Source organism: Stigmatopora nigra, chromosome 15 (assembly GCF_051989575.1).
Source record: "Stigmatopora nigra isolate UIUO_SnigA chromosome 15, RoL_Snig_1.1, whole genome shotgun sequence".
NCBI lineage: Eukaryota > Metazoa > Chordata > Actinopteri > Syngnathiformes > Syngnathidae > Stigmatopora > Stigmatopora nigra.
The window spans coordinates 6,901,307-6,921,490 of record NC_135522.1 but is presented as its reverse complement, the minus strand read 5'-3'; the positions used below and the strand labels follow the sequence as shown (position 1 = coordinate 6,921,490).

At 38.1% G+C, this 20,184-nt stretch overlaps 1 protein-coding gene across 1 annotated transcript in view; it reads left to right on the top strand.

The window, feature by feature from the left end:
- Window positions 1-2,324: 2,324 nt before the first annotated feature.
- asic2 (acid-sensing (proton-gated) ion channel 2) overlaps window positions 2,325-20,184 on the top strand; it is a 95,014-nt gene continuing 77,154 nt past the window's right edge. Inside the window, exons 1-2 of the mRNA XM_077734653.1 lie at window positions 2,325-2,470; window positions 3,209-3,831. Of these exons, the coding sequence (XP_077590779.1) occupies window positions 3,262-3,831 (570 nt within the window). The 5' untranslated portion in view covers window positions 2,325-2,470; window positions 3,209-3,261. The remainder of the gene's footprint in view (window positions 2,471-3,208; window positions 3,832-20,184) is intronic.

Sequence of the window (20,184 nt, the reverse complement as noted above, 5' to 3'; positions counted from 1 at the left end):
TTACTGTGTCATGTTTTATGTTTGACATATTTATGCATTTATGCACAGGGGTGACCTTTGCATCAGAAGGGAGCATTTTGAAAGATGCATTTAGGGACCTTAGAAAAAAACACTTTATGAAAACTTGGTCATTTTAATGATTTAAATGTTTTATTTTGGTCTTTGGTGTTTGTGCCCAGTCATCTAAATATCAACTAAAAAGAGGTACAAGGCAATTTTATTCAATGTAGGGTTATGAGTACTACCGGTAGGTGGGTTACTTCTTGTGGTACCTAAAATTATTAATTACATCCTCAGATTGTGTTTATTTTGCAATTGTTGAATACACTTGAGTTTTATTTAACATTAAGGTATGTTATGTTTGATGTTTCTTTACAAGGATTTGCTGATTTGCACTTTATTTGACTTTAAGATGAAATACAATGTACTGTATTTTTTTACTGCACACTTGAAATGTTTTATTTTTCTCCAAATGTTATTTTTTCTTGGCCCATATTTATTGCACTCCACCAGTAAACTGCTTCAGACACATTCATTATTCATCAAATTCATAAATAAAACAAGAAACATTAATAAATAACTACAATGTTATAAGAAGATCGTCTAATCACGTGTGCAGTAAATTGATGCACGTCATGCACTTTACGAATTACGATAAACTCATTGTGGGTTTTTAATCTGGTGCGGAACAGCAAAATGAAATGTCGGTTTTTATAAAGTAAATTTTTAAGAATTTTCCTTCAAGTTTAAAACTCTTCTCTGCTCCATATGCAAATGAGGTGCATAATTACTTCTAATGATACTTCACAATCCACTCAAATGCAGTCAGCAAGTGTAATTAATCGTTACACAGCCACGCACTGATCCTAATTTGACACATTATATAATTCTTTTCATCTTCCATTAGATTGAATCCCTTGAGGGAAGCTTATTTTCTCATCCCTGCAATATATTTGGATTTATTTATGTATTAAAAAAATCTGTTTAATTTGTCAAGGTCAACTAACCTTTCTAATGCCCTACCGTTTAAACAGCCTTAATTTGTGACTTCTAACTGCAGAAAAAATATATACTTAAGAAGAGAGCGAGATCTTGGGCCCTCCCTCCGAATATTTTATTAGGTTTACATGATTTGTTGTCAAAAAAGTCATCGTTGTTCTGTTTTTTTGAATGATAGCTTTTGAAATCAGAAGCAGACTGTTCAATTATTTAACCCCTTTTTAAACGGGGTCACAAAATGTTCCAAATGTTTTCATATTTTCAAACTAGCAATCTGCAATGTGGGTTATTTGGCCAAAAAAACATGACGTCGATGCACTCTCAAAGAGCCAAAAAAAAATCAATGTTGGGCAGGAATTTTGCTCACGGCTACATTTTTGATTAAATAATCATGTGGATGCGCACTAGTTTGACGTAACAAAAAATTCTAATGTAATCGGCATGCACTGGAAACTTTATTACGAAAAGTGGAGTTTGTTTTGTGGGTAGTAATAACACAAAAAGATGCTACAGAATCAGATTTCACCCTGCAGAAATGTAGTTGTTAAACTGTTTATAATCAATAATTTTTTCTACCGTTTATCTTAGATTTTGTTCAATTGTTTTATTTTATTCTTTTATTATTCATACATTTTTTTTAAATGTATAATCATTTAAATCGAATTTCATGTTTGCTTAATATTTATCCATTTAGTTGAATTGTCCTTTTAACACCCAATTTTATTCGTGGCTTACAGCGCCACCTGTTGCCTCTGGATAAGATTTCAGCATTTTTTATTTTAGGTTATTTCAACTAAATTGATATTTTGTGAGCATATCATTTCCATATTTTTTTGATTACCCATTCCACCACCCTCATTTTTTTATATATCACGACTCCAACAAGAAGGATGTTTGTGTCGTATCCAATCGTGCGCGAATGATGGCGTGCTATCTCTGACCACGTTTCCCTTTTTTCCCCTCTCCATCGCAAGTTTCTTTTTTGGTCGCCTCACTTCTGCCTCACTTCCCAATGAAAAAAAAAACATTAAAAAAAAACCCACCAAAACACACATTCTCCTCTTCTTGGATGAACCACCGTGCATTCATCCATCTGTTAGTCAGCCTATGTCTTGTTGGCCACTTCCCATCCGTCTGCTTGTGTTTATCCCGAGTGATGGGATGTGGAAGTGCATGTGAGGGAGGCGAGGAAGAGAACCAGCCTTCATTTCCTCCCTCCCTCCTCCTTTCCTCTTTCTCACTCACTCACTCACTCACTCTCCTCTCTCTCTCTTTCTCGTCGTTGTCAGGCGCTGCCACAGATGAGGAGGAAAGAGGCGGTAGAGCGGATGTAGCCGGACGGAGGACGACGGGAGGAGTTTGGATGGGCGCGCGAGACTAAACGGCGGCTTTGATTATTAACAGCTCGTCCAGCTTCTCCTCTCGAACCCTCACGCCGAATGTTTCCACGCTAGGCTGAGGACGAAAGCTGGTCAGTGTGTGCGATGCGTTGGGGATGGAATGGGAAGAGGATGTTTGGTAGAGCTGTCTAAATTTCACCTGTCATTCTTTAGTAGTTTTTTCATTGAGTCAGATTTTGGGTTGTTTTATTTAAATGGCTGTTATTTAGATGTACTTTTTAGTATTAAATTTAATTTGCCGGACTTTTCAAATAGCCGTTTTTAAACTTTTTTTCTCACTTGTGTTTTAAAGTTTAAGTGATTCCGTATACCGTATTTTCATGACTATAAGGCGCACCACATTTTTAGGCGCACTGCATTATGAGGCACATCCTCAATAAAAGACACATTTAATCTTTTTTCCATATATAAAGCACACTGGATTATAAGGCGCCCTGTCTATTTTGGAGGAAATTTAAGACTTTTAAAGTGCGCCTTATAATCGTGAAAATACGGTATCTTTTAATTTAGTTCATGGAGTTCAATGTTATCAATTGTATTTATTTTAACTTTAAAATTATTTTATTTCTGCCAGTTTTTTCCCCCCACTTCAATCAAATAATTTAAGTCCAACCCTGATCCATTTTTTAAAATCAACTTTAGTATCATTTTCAATTTCTATTTTGATAATACTTAGTGTAATTTGATTTATATTGTATTGTATCCCTGTATGTTTAATTGTAAAAATGTAATATCACAACTTTGAGAAATTCACTGTACATTCTGCTCAACATATATCCTACCTTAATCTGACTACATATGTATTTCAGGTGCAGGTGTGCAAGCAGCGGGGCAAACCAAAGCGACAGCACCCCCGTTGACAATGGACTTAAAAGAAAGCCTGGGCAGCCGGGAGAGCTCGAGCCTACGTCCCGCTTCTTGGCGGGCCTTTGCATTCGGCAGCACCTTGCACGGCCTCCGCTTTGTCTTTCCCTACTCGGGTGGCGCCGGAATTGCACGGCGCCTCTTGTGGGCGGCGGCATTCTTAACCTGCATGGCCCTGCTGGCCCTAGAGAGCGCTGAACGTTTGGCCTACTTCTTGTCCTTTCCGCACGTGACCAGCGTGGACGCGGTAGTGTCGGGTAGCCTGGTCTTCCCCGCGGTCACGGTGTGCAACCTCAACGCCTACCGCTTTAGCCGCCTGACGCGCAATGACCTCTACCATGCCGGCGAGCTGCTGGCGCTGCTTGATGTCCACCTGAACATTCCTCAAGCGCACCTCGCCGAGCCCGATGTACTGGACTTCCTACGGGAACGTTCCAACTTCACGGCATACAAGCCTAAGGCTTTCAGCATGCGGGAGTTTGTGGAACGTGTTGGTCACGACCTCCAAGAGATGATGCTATATTGCCGCTACCAAGGCCAGGAATGTGGCCACCAAGACTTCCAAACCGTGAGTACCCTTTTTGTTCTATTGAAAATGTCAGCTAAATTCCCAGATGCGTTAGTTCCCCTCTTTATAGACGGAAAGCACACCTTAGACTCCCACGCTTCGGCCTCCAATGCTTTGTCCTTGCCATCCCTTTATGAATGTCCCCATTGCCACCTTCCTTAGTTTAAAATCCTCATTTGTCTCTTCTGGTACATTCTGTTAAACTGCCATGTCGGAACAAAAGCTCTCATGTGCACTCAAAACACCCACATGTTGCCTCCTTCGACTCGGTCTAGGCCGATTCATTTATCTCAGATTCTGAAATCCTTCGTTTTCAGAGTTTTTTTCTTTGTCGGAAAAGTTTTTAAAAGTGTTGATAGTTTTGTGCAAAAACCTCTGAGTTTCTTCAAAAGCAAAAGACCAACTGCGTTTTTTTTGGACCCTATTGCCAAAAGCAGAGTTTAAAATAATTGGTAAACCAACCAAATGATGTCTTAAGACCTCTTTCAACTTATCTATTTAACAAACATTGAATGGGACGCAAAATCAAGGCAACTTTGCCAATAAGGTAAGTCTTGTAGCTGGAGGGATGACCATGTGATAATATTATTATACGTTTAAATAGACTTTGGAACAAAATCCAACGTCAATGTATACATTACAATGTTCAACTGACACAATTCTGATGAAAAGTTTGCCATTTAACATCAGTTGGGCCCCTAGAGGAAGATTTTATTCACTGTTCTTAAGTGCTAGTTTCCAGTTTTGACTCATTTTGACAGTTGGCTTGGCCTCTTCTCTGGCGGTTAGCCCATGTTGCCAGGCGAGTCCTCGCCTGTTTCCCTTAGTGGCCATCTTGGATGTCGTAGTCCGTGCTCGAAATTCTGTTGGTAATCAACTTGACAAGAGAAGCTACGAGAAGGCCTCGTTCTGTCTCGCCGCCTGTTGCTGCAGCCGCTTCTGGCTGGTTGCCTCTCTCTTTACCGTCGCGACGCACCTTCACCTCCTCCGTGGATGCTAAAAAAAACCAAACCAAAACTAGATGGGACCGCCTGTCGTGAATGTCATGTTATTTCCTCACTTTTGCACAAATGCACTGTGTGAGTGTCACCTTACGTTGTTATCAACACATGCTTCTTCTTGACTAAAAAAATAGTTTTATCCAGCTTTTCTTAGTCGTCATCCAGTCCAGTAATGCATACCTGGCAACGTATATGTTTCCCCGTATTTTATACATTTTTGGATCATCCCCTTGTCACCCAGTGAGGATAAACCGGTTCAAAAGTAGAATCCTTTAATTGAAAATAAACCACAATTCAACATATTACTTATTAGAATAAACTAGCACCTACCTTGCATACGTTATGAGTAAAACAAGTCATCATGACTTCAAACGTGTTTCCCTTTGGCAAAAGCCCGGCATTTCTTCTTATGCCATCACGAGTAAACAAACCCCTTCCATGTTGTCTCCCCGAGGCAGCGTAACTGAGAAAACCCGGTAAATGGCTTAAGCAACAATTTTAGTCGTCTTTCCAACTGCGATAGCCCGAATGTGTGAAGTGTCTGTCAAAAAAAAGATGGCGCTCCCGCAGAAACTTTAGGGAATTTACATCTGAACACACACAGTTGATTCCAAACTAGATGTGACGGGAATTCAAATGATGTGTTCCTGTTCGTTTAAGGATTTACTTGCTATAATCACGTTCATGCCAGATATAGCCTGGAGTACTATTATGGTTAATAAATGAGCATGTCGATCATTCTGTGTTTTTTTTGTGTGACTGATGCCGTTTGCCCTAAATTATTAGATGCTTTTTGTTAGAAAAAAGCTTTGATTGCTTGTTTCTTTTGTTGTTTAGATTAGATGCGGTGTTGACAGTAGAAGTAAAATATTAAAATAGGTATTAATCCAAACCCAGGTCATAAATTATGAAACAAGTATTTGAAATAAGGTGGATACTTGGAATATACTCCTAATTCTTTCCTTCACCAATCTTGGTACTAAACATACCTACTGAATTGTTGAATAATCCCAATTTAATTTTGCCCATTGATTTGGGTTGGAATAATTGTCTCTTTGTTCACAGAAAACCAGAAAGTGTAAGACTGTAAGATTATTTACAGCAGTATAAAACAAAAGTACTTTTTGTCAACTTCTCTATTGTATTCACAATCCTCAAAGGGATCTTTTCAGTCATTCCGGGTCTAGCATCCAAAAGTATCCTGGTCTTTACTGTTTAGAAACTTCTGAAATAGCCTGTATGATATTGTTAAATATTCCAGTGTGTGGACACCACCATTTTTTTCTTTGCTACTGAATCACTCTGAGACCGACTGTGAAGCTGATAGTTCTTTGCCTCTGGTATTTTGCAAATTAACTGCTCATTAATTTGTTCGGGACACTAGCTGATTTCGAGTGGAACGCAATTAGTGCTTGGGTTTATCGTAGATTTCCCGTTGGCGTTAAATGTTTTTGTTTATTTTTACTCTCGACAAAGGTGCTTTTTAATGTGCCTCGAACAGAAGACACTTGAACTTGCTACACACAGACTGATGATACATTTTGTCGATGATGACGCTAGTGGTGGTAAACACCACAGACGCATTGATTTGGTTTTATCTGGATCCATATCTCATACTTTTATTACTTTTATATACGGACTGCTTAGTGGAAAGGTTCCAAAAACAAATACATGCCCCCACGCACTCAAATACTGGAGATGCGGTCATGCTCTTCTTGATGTTTGCTGTCGATGAAGAAGTAACTTTCAGAACAACTAGGCAATGAGAAAATGGAAAAAAGTTATGCCTTTTAATCCGAAAAATCCATGACTCTTTCTCTCTTTTGGGATTATTATTGTCAGTTATCTCAGCTAAGGCACAAAAGTGACTTTTGAGTGTTCTCAAGGCCTTTTAAATGTCAAACTGTCCCTCTGGTGCTCCCACCTGTGGCCAGCACCGTTGCCATCCATTGGCATTGGCGTCAAGACGATGTGCCTTCTTTCCGTCAATGTGACACTTGTGTCGAAACACTAAACTCAAAATCTCTTATTTGTTACCTTCCCTTGTGAATGGACAAAGTACATATATATTCTTTGATTATATCTGTCACAGCTAAGCAAATTTGCAGTAACATTTTGTAGAAGTTGGATTGGCTCCTTTATCCTTTATCTATGTTAAAAGATGCCCGTCCCTTTCGTCAAATTTGTCTCGTATATTAAGGAAAATATTTGCTCCCAATTTTACGCATCTCTCAAATTTCTCGTATGTTGGGATACTCGTATGTCAAGGTATTACTGTATAGTTTAACCCCTCTCACACCCTTTTAACGTACAACACTTTTTAAACATGCAGTATTTCAATACATAGAGAAAAAATACTCATTACATTTCAATGTGGAATAAGTTTACATCCTAAAGAAAAGAAAAACCTTCTAGAATATTTCCACTCCTTTGAAAAGGTAACTTTGTTTAGATCAAGCTTACCCTGAACACTATGTTCCATCACGTTGCGATGGAAATAGAAATGAATGCTATCCGTGATATATGAATTCATTGCTGCCAAAGTTCTTAGAATCACACTTACTTTACACTAAGTATCATGTTTGCGTCGAGTTCCCTGCAGCACTTTGCCATTGATTTTCTCGCCCACATAAGAATAGAACAATAAGATTTCCAATGAGTTGGTGTAAAAGCCTGACCTCAAACAGGCCGACTAATCAGTAGGGTTTTTCATGCTTCTCTGCAGGACGCCGCGACCGGTGGACATTAAGAATGTCTCGTAAACTTCGTCTTGTTTAACAGCATTTTTTTTTATTTTTTTTTTATGTCTGCGAGTTGCATGACAGGATTCTACAAGGACTGAAGTCTATATTAACCTCCATTTTTATCACACGCTATTTAAAATGGGAGGCCATTTGTACAGTGCTGCAGTATGCTTATAAAATCATCCAATGCTGTCTCGCTCAGGAGCTGGACATGCGCTACTAAATTGCATCTGGCCATTGCGCCGCTTGAGCGGGCAGATAAATGAAAGGTGAGGTTGTTCCAAGACTAGATGGGAGGACGCAGGGTCGTCACTCCGCGATGGAATACATGCGAATCCTTTTAGCCGTCCATTCAACATCTGTGAATTAATAGTTAATAGTGTCCGCCATGTCTTTACAAGTCTTAGCAGTCTAATGTTTGTTACCCTTGTTTTTTTTTATAACTGACATTCAGTAGTGCCTTGAGATACAAGTGACCTGATTTACATCATTTGAGATATGAGCTTTTTCTAGCCATTTTTTAAACAAAAAATAACAAAAACGCATGTGTGAAACGTATGGTCCAGAAAACAGAATTACTACTCCATAAGATGCTTTTAATTGGCCCAAAATGGCCAATAAAGTCTCTACTTTTGTGCAAGCAGGTTTGCTCTTTATCTTTAGCAATATTTTAGGATATTGCAAGATATTTTATATTCCTAAACATTTTCCAGGAGTACACTTGGATAACATGCAGCAACATTTTACCTTATTATTATTTTTTTTACACCACTTTACTTGATCTTAACTGTAATTAACTGATCTTCTTATAAAAAACCAACATGATGACCTCAATGCCTATTAGATAGCTTCCCAGAAGTCTTTGAGAAAGTACTGCATATGCTTTAAAATATATTTTCTTCCTTCGATAGTAGTAAGGTGTCAAAGATTTTATGGTTGAGTCAGATAGTGGTAAATTGATACATCATCATCTCCTCACAAAGCGATGCTGCACTTTCAGTGTGTTGCTGGCCTTCACGACACATTTATCACTTTAGCGGCTAACGTGACAAGTGACAAGAATGAAATGTTGGACAGTTTTGACCGAAATGACTTTTTTGAGCCTTATGACAGTCTTAATTGCAGAATTATCGACCCCCTACTTTTATTTTTCCAACCACAGGAGGGAATCTTTGTAATTGTCTTTTCTTGAGTAAATGATTGCTTTAACCTTTTGACCCTCCGCTCAGGGAATGAGTGTTTATATTGTAAATGTGCTAAAGCTCTTTATGATTCAAGTGCCTGCATGACTTTCATTGCCAAGTATATATCATTCAAATTGATTCTTAAATTGGAACACGTTTGCAAAGGTGGAATTTAATGTTTGATAATATGTCATTTATAGTGGATCAGTGGCAGATGAGAAACATTTTTTTTGGGCGCTCTAATATTAAAGTTAATAATGGGCCAAAAGTCAATTATGAGGTTCAAAACTATCTACTAACTATCTATAACTAATAAGTGATCCCAATTTTGAAAGTCGAGGGCCAGCCTCAAAAGGTTGTTTTGGATCTTTGATTACAAAGGATGCCCCGCCTTCCACCATCAGCCAATTACGAGATAAGTTCTCATTGATCCAGGTTGTCACCGCTCCATAGACTATGAACTATGGTTACTACCACATTCAAAGCTATGTAACAATTGAACAAAAAAAATCAGAATATCAAACTTGGCCTTTTGGTCTGGGCTTAGACCGGTTTAGAGTCTGTCTCACCTCTCGCTTAAATTCATCTAGGATAGTCTGTGGCACCCCCATTTCTCTCATGAGGATGCATGGCATATAGGATCCAGACTGTGTCGATAAGGTGGAGATATGTGATCACTCTCTTTAAAATAAATTGACTACCCAAAGTCTGACCTTTAGATTAATAGAGAGAGAGAGAGAGAATCGAATATATGTTGCTGCAGTAGCTCTGCTCTAACTGAAGCAACATTTGCTTTTGATATTATCACATCACGTGGGAAACTACATTCTCAAAAAACATAAGGCCGCCAAGTCCAACGTAAATGAAGTCCGTAGTGACTTACATAAAAAGACTCACTGTTTTATTTCATTTGATTTTATACAGGCATTAGAGACATAAAATGTGACTTGCCGGGACTGAACCATGGGTTCTTGATTATAAAACCAGTATTAGAAGCAGCTGTTAGATGTAATAGCTTTTCTCATTTTAAAGCTCATTATCACCTCGTCCTCTGGCTGGCAACCTTGAAAGTCAACACTGTGGCAGTATTTTTATGATATTTTAATGTCTTCTAAGTGTCTGCTGAGCTGTAGGCCAACTCGCAAGAGGAGGGGGAGTCCCTTTGTCGCTATTAGCCCGATGCTATCTTCACTCCCGCGCAAAACAATTATCGTCAACTTCGTTTGCCAGCACTTTAGGAATGCAAATTTCCGCAAAGTGAAGTGTGGTGCACTGTGTCAAGCTTTTTTATTTTTTTAAATACAAAGACCACAAAGAGATGTGGGGATTCTACTTTTTGGCCATACTAGACCATCTTTTCCCCAGAAGATGGCTTTGGGGGAGGCAGGCTATTTTTGACAGCACATGGGTGACCTAGATAAACACCCCGTGATCCCTCATTGTGCACACAATGTTGCAGTGACTTGTCATAGCCAGATGTTGACTGCGAGGGTAAGCGTTTACCAACATGGCAATGCGCTGTTCTGGAAACTCTCCTCTTGGTTAATAGCCGATGCCGAGTGTATATGAGGATGAAATCCCTTTCAGTACACATTCCGAGGTCTTGTTCAAACTTGCACGTCAATTTACGCTGGATGACACCTTGCTTGCCTGTCAAATTTGTTAATATTGCGTGTGTCCCAGTCTGTACAGGTCCAGATCTGATTTGGGCACTTGGTAAAAATAATAGTGTGGATAGTCAGCCTCAAAAATCGCATTGGAGAAAGAATCCAAATGGAATCACATATTCCAGCTAGTTGAACGCAGCCTATGGATGCTCAGCTGGGGGTGCAATGTCTGCTGAGATTTTGTAAGATGACAAAGGATATCGTTAACTGCATGAAATTTATCCACAGAAAAATGATTTCTGTAACTGTCAATGAGCCTTTCCCAATTATGTGGAGATATTTTGGCCCAATCATCTGCACACAGTTGTTTTTTGGGCATGAACAGCTTTTTCAATGCTGTTTGATTAAAGATTAGATTTGTACTATTCCCCTCCTTAAGACCTCATTGGTGATGGTAGCTTTTGGATCATTGTTCCGCTCCAGAACCAAAGTGAGTTTCATCTTGAGTTAAGAAACTGATAGCTAAACAATTCTAGATATTCTGGTTAATGGGAGGTTTTGTGATTCCATCTGTCTCAGTACATTGTCCAGGTGTGAAGGTTGCAGATCCGTCCCAGACCTTCACACTACCACCACAAAACTCTACCTGCTCTTGTAAAAGTCCCATTTTTGGCCTTCTGGTGGCCACCACTTAGTTAAAAGACCTCCCGATGTGTCCAATTAGCGTGAGATAGTGGAAGCCAACGTAATGACTGAGAGCAGAATGCGACCCCATAACGAGATGCTAATTAGACAATACATCTCCGGCCAGTCTGTGTGGCCACGGCCTCGCATGTTAACGTTGCAATTAGCTGTAACCACATCCCATTTGCTTTTATATCTCTTTGTTTTACAGTCGTGCCGGGCTCTCGCGTATCTCCGCCCCCGTGTTTACGGTTGTTGTGTCAATTAATCGCACTGCTAAATGGCAGCCCGGGGTGAAGGTGACGCCATTACAGCAGCGTAGGATGGCTTTATCATTGTTCGACGAAAATGTCCTTCTCTCCTGTTCTTGTCCTGTGGTGTGATAGCAGATGTCTCAGTAAAGAAAGAGGACAAATAAATTGCACACTCACCCATCTTTCCTATTTTTAACCACTGCTTCTCTTACACCTACATTGTATGCTTAATGCGTCATTCGGGTTCCCTCTGTAACAAACACATCCATAATATTTATTCTCATCTGTACAAATAGTGTCAAACTTATTTCCAGTTTGGTTTGTAATGGTGTGGTCTAATCATGCATAATGTCATTGAATCACCTAAACCTGTGTAGTACATGGATACAAAATTAGAAGTACAGTAATACCTCATTTATCGTGGTCAATTGGTTCCAAGAACTAACGCCATAAGAGAAAAACCACGCTGTAGATAGTTTTTATGCTGTTTAATATTATTTGGACTTTTAAAAGCCTCTCTTGTGGTCAATAAAATACTCCAATTGTTTCTTAGCTTTTTCTCCCGCAATTCATGTTTGTATTATTGTTCCTGCACTATGAACTTTTCATATATATTTGGTAAATCCAAGCCTTGTAGTTGTAAAGTTGATTTTTGATGTAGCGAGGTGTTCTGTAATAATAGAAAATCTCGGAGATAAAAATGGGGATAAAATAGTCACTTTAATGAAAGACTTGCTTTCCAAGTTATGGGCATACTGCAGACAGCGTTTATTGCTTTCGGACATCTGAGAACGGTGAACGCATTGTATGTGCGCATTTTGCAACATACGTCTACATCAAACCTCCTCCTCGGTGAGAAGGCTGGCTTGCTCATGTCTGATCCCATCATTCTCAAAAGAGCTAAAGTATAAGAGGAGGAAGAAGAAAAGGAAATCAAGAGTTGAAAGATGCATCTGCGTGTATTCCGAGATGAATAACAATCAGCACTTTATGGACTACCACGTGATTAATTTCGAGTAGAGGAAACCAATTTACAGCTTGAACTTTGATTGCATCAATTTGCTGAATTTACTGGTAATGACTGCACCGTCTTTGACATCGTCTGTGAAATTGATTCATTTGTTTGCCGTTAGTATTCTCACTTGGGATAAATAGATTTTACCCCATAGTTGTGATGATCTTTATGTATCCTTCCCTGATGTCTTCATGGGAAGAGTTTCAGTTAGAAACATTGAATTTAACTCTTTCTGGCTGCTGTTGATAATTATAAAATGTCCAGTCATGTGGCTATTTTCAACCTTTCCCTGCAAATTTATACGAGTTCATGACTAGTAGACGCCCAATCCATTTGAAATGGGCTGCCTGGCAACAGAGGAAAAAATGCTGTCAATGGCAGTCAATGAGTTTTTAGGTATTTCTATCGCAATTTACAAACAAGTCACATGAAGCTTTCCTTGAATAGGCCAATAATTCACAATTTTGGTCAATGTTTTATTCGTTTTATCTATAAGTCTTTCAATGACGAAATTGTGTGAGATTTTGCCCCATTTTATTATCATCCACCTTAAAGAAAGGCAATAGGGCAAATGTTGCAAGCCTAATGATGTGTCTGCTGCATAAAATCTGGTTTTAAGGACCCCCAGAAAAGTACAAGAGATAGAAAAGTTTGTTTTTCACATTACTTCTTGAACCCGAAAGCACATTCATTAAATCGGAACTGAGCCAGCATCTCAATCTCCCGCAGTCGAAAAGTAATCAATATGTGTTGTTGAAAGTCGTCCGATAAGATGGTCTATTGCCATCTGGGAGACTTTTAATCCGACATTTGCAAGGCCAACATAGGCAAGGTTTGGCTGCTTCTTCATCCAGTTGCGATGCAGGCAAAATGGCAAGTGTGCTTCGGAAGCCTCTCTGGCACAAACAACTCCGCGTGTCACTCTAGGACTGCTTAGAGCACATTCATTATTCACCAGGCGCTCCCCAAGGCGGCGGCGTACCTTGTGGCGGGGTGGGACTGATGCTCACTGAGGTTGCCGGTGTTAACGAATCACCGAGCAAAGCAATCGGGTCCAACTGCGCGGCTCCATTTCAAGTAATACGGGCAGCCATGCTGGACTCTCAATGTCTCATTTGTATCAAAGGAACCAATATTGTATCCAAAGTGGCATCCACGCACACCGATTTAAAAGTCTTGTGTGCAGGTAGACATGCACGTGTTGCCATTTCGAGTCTGTCAAACATTAATAGAGATTTATTTTGCCCACTATTTTTTCAATCTACAATTTGAAAATAGTGAATTGTATGAAATTTTTAGGAAAATAGTTCCGTTTTCTTCTCCACTACGACAGGTCCAGATTCAAGTAGTGGTTACCATGTGAAACAATAGTAATAATACAAACACTAAATGAATAAATACGTTTCCTAATGTTAATGCTGTTAAATTAAGAAAAGGTTTGATTTCAGATTCAAATCGAAATTGAATTGATCCTTCTTTTGGACAGTCCTACATTAACATTGTACTTAGGGCAGCTGGTAAAGCAATGTATCATCAATGTCACCAAATGCTGAATGGGCTTTGCCAACTTGGACAAAAACACAAGTGGTATATTCTCAATGTCCTCCAACTGTCTCAGTGCGACGTTTTCTGGAAAGACCATATTGCTTTCCCACACGACTTAAAAAACCCCATCTATAATTCATAATGTCGCCTGCTGGCTGCTTATTAAGATCTAGACGATGTTGGCAGTGACGTAGCTTTGGTGTAATCAATGTTGTCTTAAGGATTCATGTGTATATAAACTGCAAGCAGTATATTTACACAATTTGAATAATGTTACAGAGAGAATCCCTCAAGGGATTTAACTACCTAGTTATATCAGCCTTTGAGGCTCAACAGACATAACCATTTCAAAATGGAAGAGGTGACTCAAGCTTAGTCAAGATAGCGTGTAGGCTGAACTCTATGCATTTGCTATGTACAGTCTCTCTGACGATATGTTGGGTTAAGGTGAAGCTGTGTTAAATTGAGATGTGGTGCTAAACTACCAATTGGTCCCATTCTAGAACCTTAATAGAAGGGATTGGATTGGATTGGATACTTTATATAAATGTATGCATTATGTTAAAATATCAGTCAAATGTAGATTTTTCAAAAGTACGCAAAATGTCGAATTTGCTTTATCTTGCAGATATCAGCACAATGCATTCATGGTAAATGCCATTGTGGAAAAAGTTGATGCGTGAAATACCCTAAAATGTAGATTATGACTCAATCGCACACATTTGACTTAATCATTAATTCATTCGTGTCCAAACAATCTGTCGTTCTTGGCATCGCTATGTAATGCGTTTATTCCTGCCTTATTAGAAAACAGTAAGTCTTGAAGCATGAGTATTAAATTATTATCATCTCTGTAGTTGGTGCAAGATAAATGTAACCATTCATCTCATTTAATCTAATAAAATAGGCCACATGAATGCTGAGAAAAAAACAGGTATTGGTATATACATATATATGTATGTATATATATATATATGTATATATATATATATATATATACATATATATGTATATATATATATATATATATATATATATATTTATATATATATATATATATATATATATATATATATATATATATATATATATATATATATATATATATATATATATATATATATATATATATATATATATATATATATATATATATATATATATATATATATATATATACACACACATGCATATATACAGCACAACATAAAACATAAATATGTGAATAGCAGCAAGCATTCCTGTTTTTCTTACAGTGATTTATTCTCTGGTGGGTTTATAATAAATTCAGCAGAAAAGAAATTTTCTTCTGAACACCACAGAGGTGTACTGAGTCATTTGTGCCAAGTCTACGGGCATTTAAAAAAAGCAGAAAAGGAAGAGTCGATTGATCCCACTGGTGAATTAAGCAACTAGTATTACAATATTATAATTTGTAAAAGTAAGCTCAAGTAAAGCAATGGCAAGGAAATAATACATTTAAAGGAACATTTCCTAACAGGAATTATTTTCCTTGTACATTGTGCAGTTACTACACAATATTGAACTCAAGTGTCATTTGAAGGTTCTTCTTGAAGTTGTAGGAACATGTTTTTTCTGGGCAAATATTATTTAGTGAACAGGCTTGAATGAACCGTGCCTGTGTTCCCTCCTACCTTTACATTGTAAAAGTCTAAAGGTGCTGCTGAGGAACCCTTTTTTTTTTTACTGCAGTACGTGGGACGTCTTGTCCATGATTGATGTCAGCTTACCTTTCATTCGTCGGTCTGCCACCTCACCAATGGAGTCCATTTGGTAACCAGGGAGAGAGTTAGGATTTCTTTAAGGCAGACTCTTTATTTTTATCATTATTCTAGCTAAAGTGTCTCTATTGTATCCTTCCTGCACGTAAGAACAACAATGGCTATGCCACTAGAGTACTATTGAAAGTCCTGAGCAAGATTTGCTTTTGTCGAATGACCTGCGCGCCCTCAATAAGTGGACTTGACACTAGCCTTTCTTTCACAGAGCATTTGTGTTAGCGATCTAGTCGTCCAGTTTGTTTAGGTCAACACACTGGTACCTGTACTAAATGAGAACATTGTCTCAATGTCAAAGCCTGAATGTCCACCTTTTGTGGGTAGAGGTTTCCTGTAAAAATCGATTAAAAACTCTTGTGTTCTGTAGCACAAATGTCTTGGAATAATAAGTGAATCAATAGTATGGTACACTCATTGCTGCATTGTTTTTTTTTCTTTTTCGGGGAATCGGAGTAGTATCATTCCTCAAATAGGACCAAATTATCAAACTGTCAGCCAACCACTTCCCATTACTTTTGTATTCTGTCTTGGTGAAGACTGCAATGGTAGAAGTGCAACTAACCGAGCGGGTAATTTTAATCTCTTCCTCCTAGTAATTGACATTCATAAATCAAAAAATCATTAGTTTAGTGGAGGGGGAACCAACAAACTCGAGATGCAAGTCTGATGCGAGGCAGCTCATGACAGTTCAGGGCTGCATGCTCAAATTAACCCACTGGCAGACATATTTGTTCATGATTCATTTCATTTGCTCAAAGTGGCAGGGGTTCTTTTCCAAAAAAATCACAGGTTTGGCTAAAAAGTGTACAAGTGGTCCCTTTTTTTTAACTGACGTTTTAAATCATTTGAAATAATTGGAGTCAAGATTAAAGAGAGCTGATTCTAAAGCAGTTTGGATGTTGTATCTAACTCAAGATTAATGAAATATGATTCTAAAGGCGTACGGATGTTTTATAAAAGAAAGGGAGGTCAATAAAGTCCAAACTAAAAAGTATTTGTGAGATTGTAAGATAGAGAATGGTTGGATATGTTTTTTTCTTGAGGTTTCAGTTAAAAGGAGAAAGGGAATGGACACATCCAAGGTGAAAAGAAGGTTGCAAACTGAATGTGTGAGTGAATGTATCATTGAATAAAGGTGTAAGAGTAGGAAAGAAGGTCTGTTGGATCGAAAGAGTGAAAATTGTACAAAGTGTAGTAGAAAAGGTTAAAAAAATAGCAGTTCTGAGGTGAATGGAAGTTAAAGAAGCGAGGCGTAAAGGTAGCTTTCAGTTAAAGGACGAAAGATGATGAATTGATTTGCTTAGGAAAGAAAAGGTCAAATGTCATAAGATCACAAAGTGACTTTCTGACTTTTGCCTTATTTCACGCCATCAGTCACTACTGATACTTGTTTTAAAGCTCTGCAGGAAGCACTAATACACTTTTCAGTGGCCCTCAAATAGTTTCTGCATTGGTGAAAGTCGTTTTGGACACTTTGGGTAATTAATTAGGCTGCGTTTTTTTGCTTAAGGGAGTAAATAATCCCTGGTGTTCCAACGTGTTTTCGAGGGCCCTTTCAAGCTTGTGCTTGCCTAGAGCGCCTTTTGAATGCAAAAAATAAAAATGTGAAAGAACTGTCGCTAGATACACATTTTTTGTAACCATTGTAACCTCAACTCTTTTGCATACTATTGGAATAAGAATGTGTTTGAGCATCAAGAGAACAATAATTCCAGAAAAAGGCTCCCATGTGGCATGTTTAGTACTGCACCAAAATTTTTGTTTAGTTCATGTCATGATACCGTAATATGCAAAACAAAATGTTGGCTTGTACGCATGAGTTACTACTTTCTATATTTACAACACTTTGATTATTGAGTCAACAGATTGCTAACAGGTCAAATTCCCCAAATTTTGGCAACTTTAGAGCACATATTTAAGAAAATCCAACCTAAAATTCCGATTAGTTTTTCCACCTATAAGACATTGGAGTATTTTACTCAAAAACCAAAATGAAACATTTTCATCATTGGCTCATCTTAACTTCTAACCCGGCAAGAATTACTTTTTAGATTAGATTAGAACTTTATTTCATCCCGTATTTGGGAAATTTTCTTGGTTGCAGTAGCAAGAAAGACACAAGACACACAAGACATTGTAGACCTAGTTAAAAAAGATTTTTTTTACAATGATCGCAATCTTGATTTCCTCACCATTCTTCTTTGTTTGGTAGTATGGCCTTGAAACACTTGTTAATAAACAACAACATTTTGAGCGTGCCACCGATGCGCTTGGCCAATTTGATTAGTCACATTTTGCATTTATACAGTCGGCACAGCAAGATTGAGAGAAGTTTTGCGCAACAAGCGGCGAGTGAAATCTCAACTGGCTGAACTCCACATCAATAATTCAACAGCTGCTATCGTGATGAGCAGCACAAAGAGCAGAGCGACACAAAGTGGGGAAACAGAAAGAAACAAGAGCAAAGTCAGGGCAAGCCAAAGAGTGGCAGATACAAAATGCTCTGGCAAAAATATTTTAGGCGGTCCTGAGGGGTCTGATTGCAAGTCTTTGTTTTATTGTTTATCACATGTCGTGAATGGAAAAAAAGAACAACAAAGAATCATATGACAATAATGTTTATGTTCATAATCAGGGAAGATTTCAGGCAATGAAAATCTGCCTAATGACAAAATCAATTTGATTGGAAGCATAAATAATAGATACTACACAGTATTATTCATACAGGCAGCAGCAAGGCTAGTCGGCAGAGTTGTGCGGCAACTGAACATGAAAATTGAATGTATTATAGCCCATAATGTTTACATGTAGGGCAATTTACAGAATGGGTGATGGGTGAATAGTCAGCAGTTTACATACGTATACACATAGAAGTATCATACATTGGTTTCTAGAGATTAGGGTGATCCTACCTTATTAAACTGCTTTTCAGTGTTTGGAATCTTTGTGCAAACTCATTAGGGTCATAATCTTCCCCAGTGCTCTTAACTGATACTCAACTCTACATCCTTTTTTGACTGTGTAAACGTACAATTCCTTCATGAAGTCTCCGAGTACTTTTTCCGCAATTAATGTTGTAGTTTTTTGTTTGTTTCTCACCATACTTCGAATTAAGTGAGTGTCCCTATCCGCTTTTTATCTGAACTTAAGCCTTAGAATGCAGAAGTAAATGAAAGCAACTTCGGTATTTAAGATCGAAACGGAATATTATACTTGCCGTACAAAGCCATACTTAGAACTTTAAGAGTAGTAAAATAGTCTACACTTCTTAGAACCATTGAGTAGTAACTCTACAGAGATCTTTTGTTTACAACATTATTTTTACAGACCGGACAGAAAAAAAATACCAAAGCCAACCCACCTTGGCAGAGGTTAAATGTCCGCCGTACTCCACGTTTCTCATGGTGGAGATCAGTGAACTTGGCAAAGGTGTTTCCTGAACAAGAAGAGCAGGTGTTGAGGAAATGTGCTCGTCCAAGGAGAAGGAACAAACGGCTCATAAGATACTCACCCACACTTATCTTTCACACCTGCGCTGTTTTGTTCCCGTCCCAGTCGCTGTTCCTCTCGTTTCGCCGCCGCCACCGCCACCTTCATCTTTTATTTAGCCCGGCACGGCCTTTACCTCTGTCCCTGTTTTATGGCCTCTACCGTGCACCCGGCTTTCACTGCCTCGTTGATTTATTTCTAATCATTGAGGTGCTTTTTGTGCCTGTAGAGGAACTTCTTCACCTCCAACATGGATAAATAGAGTTGATTGGACAATGCCGACCAATGGGAAGACCAACCACACAGAATGTTTATCATTCAGCATATCATTGCTTTCACTACAATTATATTAAAATGTGATTCTAATAAGAATAATTACAATGCAGATAGCTAGAACTAGTGAGAAAAATCAACTAGTTTACACTTTTTTTGTTCTGATAACTAAGGGGTACTTTGCTTCCTAAAGTAAATATACATGTAGATATAGTACTTTATGTAAATTACAATACAATTCAAGGACGATTCACTTTAGAGTCGGTGATTCTTCATGGCAGTTCTTATTTACCCGAATGATTTGGATTATCATTGGATATCTGTATTTTAAAGTTCATTTCAAGGTGTCTTTCAATGTTTTGTTGAAAGTATATATTCACTTTACAATTAGGAGTGGCTACAATTACACTTAACTAATAACGCTTTTATAATTGAGTCATTGTCAATAAACTGGTCATGCAAGACCTTTTAAACAGCAAATTACGAGTTGGCAGAGTTAGAAATTTGTAGTAACAAGCTATTAGTATTGTATGGCTAAAACAATCCCCATTACAAATTCTGTTAAGAGCTCTAGGATACACAAAACTTTCAAAACACGGCATTGCTGCCAATACGCTTTAATGTATCAATCTGCAGTTAAATAGCATATGCCATGGCTTCATCATTTCAATGTTATTATAGGATACATACTAGAAAAGAAGGAATGGCTGTAATGGAAACATTAAGCATGGGAAGCTCCTTTTCCATCTTGACTTCAT